At 47.4% G+C, this 12,775-nt stretch overlaps 1 protein-coding gene across 11 annotated transcripts in view; it reads right to left on the reverse strand.

Moving 5' to 3' along the window:
• The window catches only part of LARS2 (leucyl-tRNA synthetase 2, mitochondrial), a 188,896-nt gene that overhangs the window by 18,670 nt on the left and 157,451 nt on the right, over positions 1–12,775 (reverse strand). For 8 of the 11 annotated variants that reach the window (XM_038566682.1, XM_038566683.1, XM_038566681.1 and 5 more), the window contains 4 exons: positions 9,598–9,698; positions 7,037–7,219; positions 5,605–5,774; positions 3,475–3,552 (listed from right to left, as the gene is read on the reverse strand). In XM_038566682.1, the coding sequence (XP_038422610.1) occupies positions 3,475–3,552; positions 5,605–5,774; positions 7,037–7,219; positions 9,598–9,698 (532 nt within the window). Of the gene's footprint in view, positions 1–3,474; positions 3,553–5,070; positions 5,382–5,604; positions 5,775–7,036; positions 7,220–9,597; positions 9,699–12,775 lie in introns of those variants that run through there. The other 3 variants (XM_038566686.1, XM_038566687.1, XM_038566689.1) reach the window with 2 other exon arrangements.

Raw genomic sequence — 12,775 nt, forward strand, 5'->3', positions numbered from 1 at the left:
ATAAATCAATAAAATCTTTAAAAAAAAATTGAGACGAACAAAATAAGCCTGCCTAAGAAAAGCCATTCATGTATCTGAAGTGCAGAGACACAAGCGGGTAGGCCGAAACCCTCCTTTTACCATCTGTGTTTGCTCTGGACAAAGAACTTGCCCCTTTCAATCAGAGTATTCAAAGGAATGCAGCAGCAGCAGCACCACATACACGACTCTTAACTGAGCACATACTAGGCCCTCAGTCTGAGGCTCATTTGGTTCCCACAACTACCCTTACAGGGTGGTGTTCTTACCCTTGACGGATGAAGCAGCTACAGACCACGAAAGGAGAGTAACCTGCTCCCAGGTATGTGGTTAGCCAAGTGACGCAGCCCCCATGAGAATCCAGCTTTGTCTTACACCAGACTTAAACTACTAACCGCTCTGCGAGGTTTCCCGTGCATTGCAGGGCCAGTGAGACACACAAAAAGACTTGCCCACAGGCTCTGCAATGTGGAACGTCCAGTGCAGGGGCCCTCCTGCCCGCTCAGGGACCTCGGGGGTCCTCCTTCTATTAAACAGCTTTGCCGGTTAACAGTAAAGACCTGGTTTCCTCCTGCAATGCAGCTGGTCAGATAACGCAGTCACACCCATTTAATTTATGGGGCACCTACTCTATGCTAGACTTTGGGGAAGTCCCTGCCCTCAAGGAGTTTACAGAGGATCGAGGGGAAAAGTGACAAATGAATCGAGGGTGAGGATTCCACGGGGTGCAGGTAGGGAGGGAGGGTGGTCAGCAAAGCACGGTGTAAGGTGGCGACTGTAGACCAAGGACAGCCCAGAGGGAGGCAAACAACTGTCCTGAGTTTCCCAGAGGCTGGCAGTTCTCAAGGCACCCTGGGGAAGTCATGGTAAAAACCAGCCTAAAGTGATGGTGGCAGCTCAGTCTATGTTTGTTAACTCAGTCTATGTTTTGTCACCCTGTGGCAAAAACAGTTTTGGTCTAATTTTAGGATTTTTTTTTTAGATCTTATTTATTTTTATTTATTCATGAGAAACACACAGAGAGAGGCAGAGACATAGGCAGAAGTAGACTCCCTTGATGTGTTTGTTAAAATTAAAAGTAGGTAGCGGGGGCAGCCCCGGTGGCGCAGCAGTTTAGCGCCGCCTGCAGCCTGGGGCGTGATCCTGGAGACCCTAGATCGAGTCCCACGTCGGGCTCCCTGTGTGGTGCCTGCTTCTCCCTCTGCCTGTGTCTCTGCCACTCTCTCTCTCTGTGTGTCTCTATGAATGAATGAATGAATGAATGAATGAATGAATGAATGAATAAATAAATAAATAAATAAATAAATAAATAAATAAGTCTTAAAAAAAAAGTAGGCAGCCCACATAATGTATTTTGCTAGGTAAAGGGAGTCCAAATATATTAAACATTTTTTCAAAAAAGCATGCATATATGATCTTTGCAAAACTGCCTAAGAGATTTAAATATAATTCCACGGAAGACGGTACAGAGAGAATTTGCCAGAAGTAGCTGTTGGGGAGAAGAAATTTCATTTTTCTATAATATTAGCCATTTTTTTCCTGATTAAAAAAAATAACACACACTCAACAAAGAAAATTTGGGAAATATACAATTACACATAACTGTATCACCTAGGAAAAAAACCAGATGTATTTTTATCCTGGTCTGCAAAAAGGCAAAAATATGTGAGTATACACAACTGTCCACATACCCTTTTGCTCGACTGGAATTTTTGTCATGCAGGCACTTCCGTATTGTGTGTCTTTACTTGATGTTGTATCGTGAACAGTTTCTGAGAGTAAGGATTCCTGGAAGGTATGATGTGAGCGGTGGTGGCACATTTCCTTCTTATTGATATGACAAGTCATTTTACGACTTCCCCATCTGAGGACAGTTGGGGTATTACATGTCTGTGATTATGAGTCACTTGCCAATGGGTATCCTGAGCCAAAGGACCTAAATAATTGTAGTAGGGCTACCAACCTCAAAGCTGAAGTTCCTCTTGGCAAGGTTACATCAACCACGGCCACTGCTGCTGTGTGATACTCTCTCACTGCCTTTGTCATAGGACAGACTTTATGTTAGAAAGTCTCTACAAATTTGATAGGTTAAAAAAAATAGCATTGTATTTTTAATTTGCATTCATCATGATAACTAGCAAGGCAGATATATTTTTTCTGCCAAGTTTACAGATTATTTCTATTCCATTTTCTGTGGGTTATTGTCTTCTCACATCCTCTCACTATTTTTAGGTTAGGTATTTTCATATTCATATGTAAAGAGCTCTTAATATGTTAAGGATATTAAGGCTCATATCTGACATATTTGTTATAAACTATTTTCCCCAGTTTTTACCTTTTTAATATGTCATGTTTTAATATACTAAAAATATTAAGTTTCACGTAGTCAAGCATGTAAATTTTTTCCACTTTCTTAAAGTCTGGGGAGAGCTTCATTATAAAAGCCATTTGTTCGGGCGCCTGGGTGACTCAGTTGGTTAAGTCTCTGCCTTTGACTCAGGTCATGATCCCATAGTCCTGGGATGGAGCCCCATGTTGGGCTTCCTGCTCAGTGGGCAGTGTGCTTTTCCCTCTCCTTCTGCCCCTCTCTCTGCTTGTGTTCTCATTCTCTCTAATAAATAAAATAAAAAAAAATAGGCATTTGTTAATAGTTTTAATGTGCTTTTTGTTGTGTGTTGTCCAAACAGCTAACCACTGGTCTAAGCTCCATTTGTTGACAAATGCTTCCCCTGGCAAGAAACATTCTAGTCATATGTAGCAAGATGAGTCTATGCTAAAAACGCTGACTTTTGTTTTTAGTGAGCACAAATCTGATCTGTCCAGGTTAAATGAGTGTAAAATATTAATGATGCCGAGGGGGTATCAGATCAATCGGGAAAGCAGGCAGTGGAAGCATGAAGAAAAGAGCAGAGCCGGAAGAGAAGAGGGCTTGAGTCTGGTACTGGTTTGTCACTAATCATCCAGACATGTCATCTAACCTTGTTGGGTGTCACTGAACTCATCTGCAAGATATGGGGGTGGGGGAGGAGAGAGAGGGAACAGGGTTTGGACCAGCTTTTAAGAACCTTCCAGCTAGGAATACTTGGGCAGCTCAGTGGTTGAGCATCCGCTTTTGGCTCAGGTCATGAGTCCAGGGTCCTGGGATTGAGTCTTGCATTGGGCTTCCCATGGGGAGCCTGTGTCTCCTTCTGTCTTTGTCCTTGCCTCTCTCTGTGTCTCTCAAGAATACATAAAATCTTAAAAAAAAAAAAAAAAAAAGAATCTTCTAGCTATAAAACTAGGTTGTGATTATGGAAAAAATGCTTCTTTAAGATAACAGAGCCACACCAAGGAGGTGACACCATGATGCTACCCTCTGTCCACGACCCAGGACCCCCTGCAGGCCACCTAACAATGTGGTTGGCAGCCACCTGCCCTCCTCTGCGACCAGCAAATGAGGGCAGGAGGGCCGCTTACCAAGAGGTTACTGCTGAGTCCCATCAGCTGAGCAATTGCAGAATTCAGTGAGAAGTCCTCTGTGAAATGGCCGGTCACCTATTTATAAAAGTCAAATTATTCACTGTCTTCAAAATTCCTTTAAGGTTTTCATAAACAACCAATGCAACACAACACAACAACAAAGCAAACGAATTATCCAAAAAAAGGCGGGGGGAATTAAATGAATGCAATCAAAGATGTTTATAGGATGTGAGGGCGATCTGGCTGCGACATCTGTCACCCCATTGATCGCCAGGGTTGATTCGGCTGATCTGGCTGGCTAGGCGGGTGTCCCCTTCCTCCCTCACCGCTCCATGTGCGTCCCTCCCGAAGCTGCGCGCTCGGTCGAAGAGGACGACCATCCCCGATAGAGGAGGACCGTTCTTCGGTCAAGGGTATACGAGTAGCTGCGCTCCCCTGCTAGAACCTCCAAACAAGCTCTCAAAGATGTTTATAAATGTATTCACCATTTTGAATAATCATGGTAACATTTCATTGGCAAAGATTTTTAAAATCAGGATCTATAGTGTTTCCACTATTCAACACTTCCAGCCGCCCCACATCTGGGACAGTGCTGGTTCTCACAGCACTATCCCAAATGCTGCTAACTACCTGGATAGGAGGCAAGACCCACTGACAAGCAAACATCTATACAACAGTCAGCAGGAGGTGGGGTACAGGATATCCCTTCTCTGTGGCTACGTGACTTTCATTCACAACGAAGGTTATTAGTATATGGGATAAGTTTTGCATTTTTGAATATGGAGTCAACATAAGAATACGAGTATGACCTGTCAGCTACTTCCTGTTTGTGTGCTTTTCAATTTCGGCCACGGCCAAGAATACAGAGAAACGACATGTCTAAAGATATCGAAAAACAACACATCTAAAGATGTTGTTGAAATACTCCAATTCTATTATCTGACAGAACAGAAAAATGTGCCAAATCCTTACAGGAAATATGTGGTATGAAAACAATCATTCAGGCGTCACTCACATCATGAAATTCAACTGCGTGAGCTCTGTGTCTCTACCCTAGAGTGGGGAGGATAGAGATCTTCCCTGAAGAAGTGTCACCGAATGAGACCATGCTGCACCCGTGGCCTCATGAAAACCCTGTTCCTCCAAGGTCATCAGTTACGAGTCCAGAAAAGTGACCCTGGCTGACTTTAGATTGGCAATTCTAAAAAACAGAGGTAAAATTAAAAATTCAGCCTGAGGAGTATTTGGTGTGTTTGGTACCCACTAAAAATACAGCTCCAGATCTCCTAAATGCCTTCTTTCAAAGATAGGACATTTTTTTTTTTTTTTTTTACAAAATGCTTAAAAAGGCAAATGTCATGGTATTGTGTCAGACTTCTAGATAAGAAATGTATAGGGATTTGTTATCAATGAAGAATCTTTTAAAATGAGTGAGGGGGCGCCTGGCTGGCTCAGGAGGTGGAGTGTGTGACTCTTCATCTCAGGGTCAGGGCTTCAAGCCCCACGCTGGGTGTGGAGGTCACTTAAAAATAAAGTCTTTAGAGACAGGAAAAGATAAAATGATTTAGACAATAAAACATTCTCTAAGAAGGTAATATGAACAAATAATTTATTGGCAAAAGTTACGTCATAGTAACTCACACAGATTCTGTGTAACAAAGTAAGTGGTGGGAAAGTCCTCACTATGCTGAGCGTCCAGGAACTCGGATTCTAGTCTCTGGGCCCCATCTCTGTCCCCACCTGTACAATGAGGAGGCCAAAGAACAGTCTCCTCATGCCTGTTTCACTTCTAAACTTCTGTTTGTTGATCTCCCACGTATGCGTCATCAGCATAATCCTGCATTTGGTTCTCTGCCCCGGTGTATTAAGTGCGGAGCCACAGGGAGGGAGCGGCCTCCTGAGATCTGGGATGGACATGTGGGGACCACGGTTAGAGGAAGCCGTTTCCTGAGAGCGAGTCTTCCTCAGCATGTGGACTGTTGCTCCCCGCTGGTGAGATACTCGACACGCTGACGGCAACCCTTCAAGACCAGAGGCGCACGACAGAGAGGAAGGAAGAAGGGTAGCCCACCCACACCAAGAGCGCTCAGTCACCAAGTTAACCAGCATCCCCAGAAAGTTCCTGACCTCAGAGATGACTGCATTCTTGTACTCCCAGAGCTTCTTGCTCTCGGCTCTCTCCTCGTTCCTCAGCAGCTCGGGCCGGGGAACCATCCCAGATGCCCTGGCCTCAATGAAGCGGGTCACCAAGGTCCACAGACGCTGTTGCCACCTTAGCACACCCGGGAGGGCATCAGCTGAGTTTCATGACAAGAAATGAGACAGAGAAGGAGAGACATGTGAGTGACTGACCTGGTTGTACCCCAGCCCAGAGAGGGACTTGTGCATTGAAGACATGCGTCACTGTGCCCCAATGGGGGTTATCCAGGGCAGGCTGCAGGGTCCACCCTGGCTTCCAGGGTCTGGGAGCTCAGAGCAGCACTACTCTGCCATATTCAAGAGCCCTGGGTATTCAGAGCTCAGGGCTGCAGGGCTACTCAGAGTGCTGCCCCTCAACCACCCCTGGCCCCCACAAGCTCAGGAGCCCTGGGGGATGTGCCTCGGTGACCAGCTGCCTTCAGTAAGAAGCTTGCTGCCACAAAGGTGTCCCCAACGACACCTATGCCTGAACGTCTGCACTCTGTAAGTCCCTGATTCCAATGCGGCCAGTTCCAGGACTGGCACCTGTGACGATTGCTCCAGAGCACACTTAGCACTAGGAAGGGATGCTGGGTAAGCGGTCATCCCAGGCACTGATGGCTCCTCCCCATAGCAACACTAGGGGTGGACCACAGGAAGGAAAACTGAGTGAGCATTGGGCCGCTTATTCTTGGACATCCCGACACCTAAGATTGGACCTCATCCTTTTTCAGATCTAATCAACTCTGTACAGACAAATCTCCCCTCAGGGGGCTCTGGAGGCTGCTGTGGGTGACAGAGGTCACGGAAAACATTAGGAGGAGGCCCCAGAGGGTACCCGGGTGGCTCAGTGGTTGAACGTCTGTCTTTGGCTCAGGTCACGATCCCAGGGTCCTGGGATTGAGTTCCGCATCAGGCTCCAAGCAGGGAGCCTGCTTCTCCCTCTGCCTTTCAGGGTAGATGGAGAGGGGACTGGCCTCTGTGGACCACCGAGGGGTCTCAGGGTTGCATGGAAGCCAGTCTGGCTCCTGTGGAATGTTCTCAGGCGGGGTCTTTGTAGGACCAGCAGCAGTATACCACAGATTTGCCAAAGGCAGGGACTGGACACTGGGACCCCCTGGACGCTGTGTCAGCAGGTCTGGGGTGAGGATTGGGAATCCACATGGCCACCAGCTCCCCCCGGGGTTCTGAGGCTCATTACATCTGGGGGCCCTGTCTAAGATTGGCACAGGATGCTGGACAAACCACTACTCGTTTCAGGGACCCGATTCCTAGGACCCTCGCTACTGTCTTCAGCCACGACATTTCCTTCCCCTAAACTCCTTCGGCATCTGAGGCAGATCACAAAGGAGGCGGCCCCGGGGACAGGAAGGGGACTTACTCTTCACATCCCACAAGATATCCTTCTCGGGAGGGGCAGCGAAAAGGATGTAGAGCCGGATGGTGTCAATGCCGAACTGCCCCACGACCTCCTCGGGGTCCACCCCATTGTGCTTAGACTTGCTCATCTTCTCCCACGTTACCTCCAGCTGCTCCTTCGTTTCTGAGTGAACAGGAACAGAGCCTACACACCGAAATAACAGGTGAGGATATGTGTAGTTCTGAGCTAGCTCTAGAAAAGCCCATCTCAGAAGAGCTGTTCCAAGTGTCCAGCTGAGGAATCCCACTGACTCACTTAACACGCCTCTTTCTCCTTCTCTACAGGATGTTACAGGAAATGTTTTCGCTTTGAAATAAGTGAGGCTCACTTCTCACCACAAACCTTCCCTTTGGGAATACACGGTACGGTCAGAAGTGCCTGGGCCAGCTTTTTCTCAACCACAATATAAGACAAAGCAATTTCCTGCTTTGTAAAAGTCAATTACTTTTATCTAAAAGAGAAAGTAGGAATAGGGCAACAAAGCTTTGCATGCTGTACTGTCTTCTTTATGGATTCATGGTCTCCTCTGGAAGCCGGTGGTGGACTGGTCTGGGCCTTCAGGGCAGAGGAGCACCCCCAGAGGTCACTACAGTTCCCAACACGTGGTCTGGCCCCAGGAGACCATGGGCTCATGCGGAATGGGGTACACCCAGTGGTGCCAGGGTGCCACGGCCTGTTCTTTGGAAGTGACTCCTCCCCACCCACATGCCACTGGTCCAGAGGGTGCTGATAGAGAAGGCCTTCCGTGGCTGGGACAAGGAAGGACATCTGGCCAGGCTAAGGTCTTCTCAGAAACCAGAATTAAGAGACAGAAACTCTTGTTTCAGTGTTCCTGGGAACCAGAGCCATAAAGTCCTAAGGAGATGGGGTGAGCCATGGCCTGGTGTCTCCCCAAGGTCACCCTGTAACCTCAGAAGCCAAGCCTGGTGGAGAAAGGAGAATAGGGCAGAAGAAGAGGGCAGGTGAAACAGGCATGAGAAGCTAGGGGACAGGGGAAGAAGTCCTAGGACTGGCATCTGTGTGGCAGCTGGTGACCGCGGGTGTGCTGTGAGGCCAGGCTAAGCCCCGGCAGCTGGCTTGGGTGACAGCCCTATATCCCACGCTCGACCTGCCTTTGGGTGCATTTCTGTTCCTTCCAGGCAGACAGTCCTGGACTCTGGCCACAACCAAACTCCCAAGGGATTGATGTGTGTGCCTAAGAGCTAATTCCATAGTTCACAGAAGTGCACCCCTGAAGGAGATGGAAGCCTGCCCAGGCTGTTCCAAGTATTCTCTCCCACGGGGAAAGTCTGCATGGGAAGGGAGAAGATGTTCACAACACTGGCCCCGTGACATCAGAGCAAAGGGGAACCGAAGTTGCTTTATCCAGGCTGTGGTGAGGCTCAGGGAATCACTGCTCCGTTTATTCTGCACACTTCCTCCGGGTTGTAGCTACCCTTTTCAGCACTGTTGTGCAAATTAGGAAAAAGGCATCTATCTGGGCAGAGCAGTTGAGAAATTAGAGGTGCCCTCTCTTGGCAGATGTGGCCTTGAGGTGTTAAGTTTGGCAAGTGGCTGGATTTGAGGCCCTGCTCAGCCCCTTGACTGGGTGCCTTTGTGCAGTATACACACTGCACAGCTGTACATGACAGTCCTGCTCTTAACACAAAGAGCACTTCATTGACAATTGCAATCTGGATGCCCTTTGGATTTGGCTCCTTTCCCCGCTGGTCTGCTGGAGAATCACTGCCAATTTCTGCCTTTCTAGCTTCTTTTTCTCCCTTGGACCATTCCAAACTCTTGATATATTACTGCATTAATTAGGTAATTCCCTTGATGGCTTCCACCTAAATCTTTCCTCTAGTATTTGGCTTGGGAGGCTGCCTACCATTAGGGGTTTGTTGGGTTTACATGATTTCATCCATAGTGCACTGGGTTTTCTAAGTCAGAGTTCTGGGGGTTTCTTGCAGGGGCCTCTAGATACCCCCATTCCCATCTTCTGATTTCATCGGTATACTGGGTGCACACAACACCTTCACGGTGCCACCTATAGATCTGGTAGAGCTACACTACAGATCTGGTAGGAGGAGCTACCCCTGAGGAAAAGTTCAGGGGAAAGCCAGGGAAGTGCTAGATGGGGTTGCTCTGGGGTGCTGCAGGGTAAGTTTAGTGCCACGCCTCTAAACCACTAGGGAGAAGTGCTGGGAGTACCCCAAGTTTCAAAGAGTGTCTCTTGGGTCTGGGGGCTCTATCCCTGAGACGAGCTGTCAAACATAAGTGAGGACACGAGCTGATGGCCAGGTTGACTCTGGGTTACATACACACGAAAACCTGCCGGAAGTGAACCGACATGGCTGGGGCTGGGTTGGGGCCGAGAAGCAGGCAGCTGTCTGAACCCCAGCCTTCAGAGGGCACCAGCCCGCAGCGGGCGGAGGCTTGGAGACCCTGGATTTTCCACAGCTGAGGCCCTGGGCAAACACCTGCTTTGTCAATGGCTCTCAGGCCTGTGAGTACCGGGATGGGACCAGGTGGGCCACTCTTACCTGTGAGATCTACTTCTTCTCTCTGTAGGTATTGTCCAGATGGCAGGCGGAATGTCTGTCCCTTGATAAGGCCTTGGGCCAGCAGCTTATGAAAAGGCTCTCTGAGGAAAAATAACAGGAAAAGAAATCGATGGGTAGGGATTTGAAGTGTCCAGAAGACAGCAATACAAACCTTATCAGCTGGATGGAGATAGTTGCCCCTCACAAAAGCAGGGGGGCTGGCCAGTGCCACTTGTAAACCCGACTGGAACAAACCGCTCCTTATAAAGAAGTGATAAGAACGTGAAGTCCAATCAGCAGGCGTTAACTCCTGTCCACTTGGCGAAGTGGCAAGAGCACGAGGCTTCCGATTCGGAAGACCTAGATTTGAACCCATTTTCCTTCTCGACAAATTCCATGAGCCAAGACAAGTCCCTTACTGGTTCTTAGCATCAGTTTGCTTCTCTGTTAAGTAGAGGCAATAAAAATCTGTCAGAGGGCTGTTGGGAGGATTCGAGAATATGACTGTGTGAACATACTCATAAACTGTAAAGAACCATAAAAAAGTCAGCTACAGGCGGAGTCTAGCATCAGGAAGGTCTCAAGAGGATGCAGAGAAGTTGAAGTTGGGGCTCTGTTAAAGCAGACTCCTTTCACCTCAACCTTGTATACAGTGCCTACTTATAATCTTTAAAAAAAAATTTAAATCATAGAAACCAATCACGTATTTACTCTTTCTGTTCAAATTCAAACATTACCCTCCTCTTAGGCCTACCCCCAGCCTGAAGAGCCACGTTATTAATTGTATGGTGAATATACCTGGAAAAGTCTAGAGACTTACTGAATGTCTTTTCCATGCAAATGAGTATATATACACATATACATATATATAGTTTTGCACAATTCTTATTTTATTTTATAAAAAGATTTTACTTATTCATGAGAGACCCAGAGAGAGAAGGCAGAGATATAGGCAGAGGGAGAAGCAGGTTCCATGCAGGGAGCCCGATGTGGGATTCGATCCCAGGACTCTGGGATCACACCTTGAGCCAGAGGCAGACACTCAACTGCTGAGCCACCCAGGCAGGCATCCTGAGTTTTGTAAAAAAATTTTTAAAAATTTTATTTACTTATTTGACAGAGAGAGAGCACAAGCAGGGGGAGCAGAGGCAGAGGGAGAAGCAGGCTCCCCAATGAGCAGGGAGCCCAATGTGGAGCTGGATCCCAGGATCCTGAGATCATGACCCGAGCCAAAGGCAGACACTTAACCGACCCAGGCACCCAGGCACCCCGGCACCCCTTTGGTGTAATTTTTTAAAAATTTAAATTGATCATCATGTATATACTACTTTGTGGTATTTCATTTACTATAGGAAGGATTTTTCCACAACAGTCCAGACAGATCTATCTCAGCTTTAAACAGCTCTCTAGTAGGTCTACGGTACAGATGGATTATAATTTGTTTATAGTGCCTGGTTTTCATCACTTTTACTGGATGAAGAGTGAAATATACACTTTTTTCTCTGAAGGGGACAAGTTGAGTTTGACTCCTATGCTGAAAGGACTTTTCTTTTTTTTTTTTTTAACATTTTATTTATTTATTCATGAGAGACAGAGAGAGGCAGAGACACAGGCAGAGGGAGAAGCAGGCTCCATGCAGACAGCCTGACATGGGACTCGATCTCGGGACTCCAGGATCACACCCTGGGCTGAAGGCGGCGCCAAACTGCTGAGCCACCCGGGCTGCCCAGGACTTTATTTCTGATTTGAAATGGTATCTCCTGAAAAATCCACCTGATTCTGTTTTGAAGCACATGAGCATAGCACTATTCCAAACTCCAAGGATGATTTGTGGGGACATGTGCTGATAACACACGTGTGTTATTCACAAAGACAGCAGGCAGGGACATGTGGTGGGAGCCGTGTTCTCCAAGAGCATCGCCAGCAGCACGATGCAACTTTCAAAAGATAAACCCTTTGGCGTTTCAAGTTCATTTACTCAAGGTGGCTCTTATGTAGAGGTTCAAAAAACCAATTACCTCAGAGGCCCAGCAGGCCAAAGGGAGGCTGTGGTGATGGAGGGAGGAAGCTGGCTTGGCTAACCTGACAGGATCCTCATTTCTCACGAGAGGTAGTCGGATTTAGATGAACTGGGATGCCCAGCAAGGCCACTGGCAGGCCCCTGATTTGTACCCACGTGGCCCTCATCAAATGGGTGTGTGGACAGATGTAGTATGAGAAACTTTCTAGTGGATTCTGAGCATGGCGTGGAACAAAGAGTTGATTGGGAAAGAGATGAAGGTCAGCTAGAAAAAAAGACTCCTAGCCTTCGTATCTTAAAATCTTAGTGTGTGTGTATATGTGTGTGCAGAGGTGGTGGTGGTGGTGGTGCTGAGGTATTCTCTAAGGTGGAGGAGACCCAATATATTTAACATTCAAGTAGAAATGTAACACACATTTTTGAGACTTGTTCAAATTACTCAATGTTTTTCTCCACCGTCTCGGGGGCCATCGGTACGCTACCATGTTAATTTGGGAGAAATGCCACATGCATGTGTGCACAGAAGTCATTGACGTCATTGTGCAGGCCCTAAAATCCATCCTAATAATAAATTCTTTTGAGTCACACAACTGCCTTTGTCCAGCTTCCCCCATGACATTCCACCGGCAAAGTCCTGTCTGGCAGACTGACTTCCTCCTGTGCCACTGTTCATGTGCCAACAAGATTCCTAGAAAATGTTAGTCTTTTATTTTTATTATTTTTATTTTTTTAAAAAGATTTTATTTATTTATTCATGAGAGACACAGAGAGAGAGAGAGAGAGAGAGGGAGAGAGGGGCAGAGACACAGGAGGAGGGAGAAGCAGGCTCCATGCAGGGAGCCCGACGTGGGACTCGATCCCGGGTCTCCAGGATCATGCCCTGGGCCAAAGGCAGGTGCTCAACCGCTGAGCCACCCAGGGATCCCAAAATGCTAGTCTTTCACAGAGGAAAACATGGAAGGTTATTTAACAACCAAATGTGCTCAGATGGATCTTATGTATTTGAATCCAGCAGCACCTAGAAGGGGGAGGCACGGTGTCTGTGGTCCTCCCCTCTTTTCAGGAACACCTGCTCCAACAGCATGAGGAGCAGGTGTCCTCAGACCACACAGGCTTTCTCCAGGGCAGGTGGGGGTCTGGATGCCCAGGGAGCAGGGC

The sequence above is a fragment of the Canis lupus genome, chromosome 20 (assembly GCF_011100685.1).
Source record: "Canis lupus familiaris isolate Mischka breed German Shepherd chromosome 20, alternate assembly UU_Cfam_GSD_1.0, whole genome shotgun sequence".
In the NCBI taxonomy this organism is placed as follows: domain Eukaryota; kingdom Metazoa; phylum Chordata; class Mammalia; order Carnivora; family Canidae; genus Canis; species Canis lupus.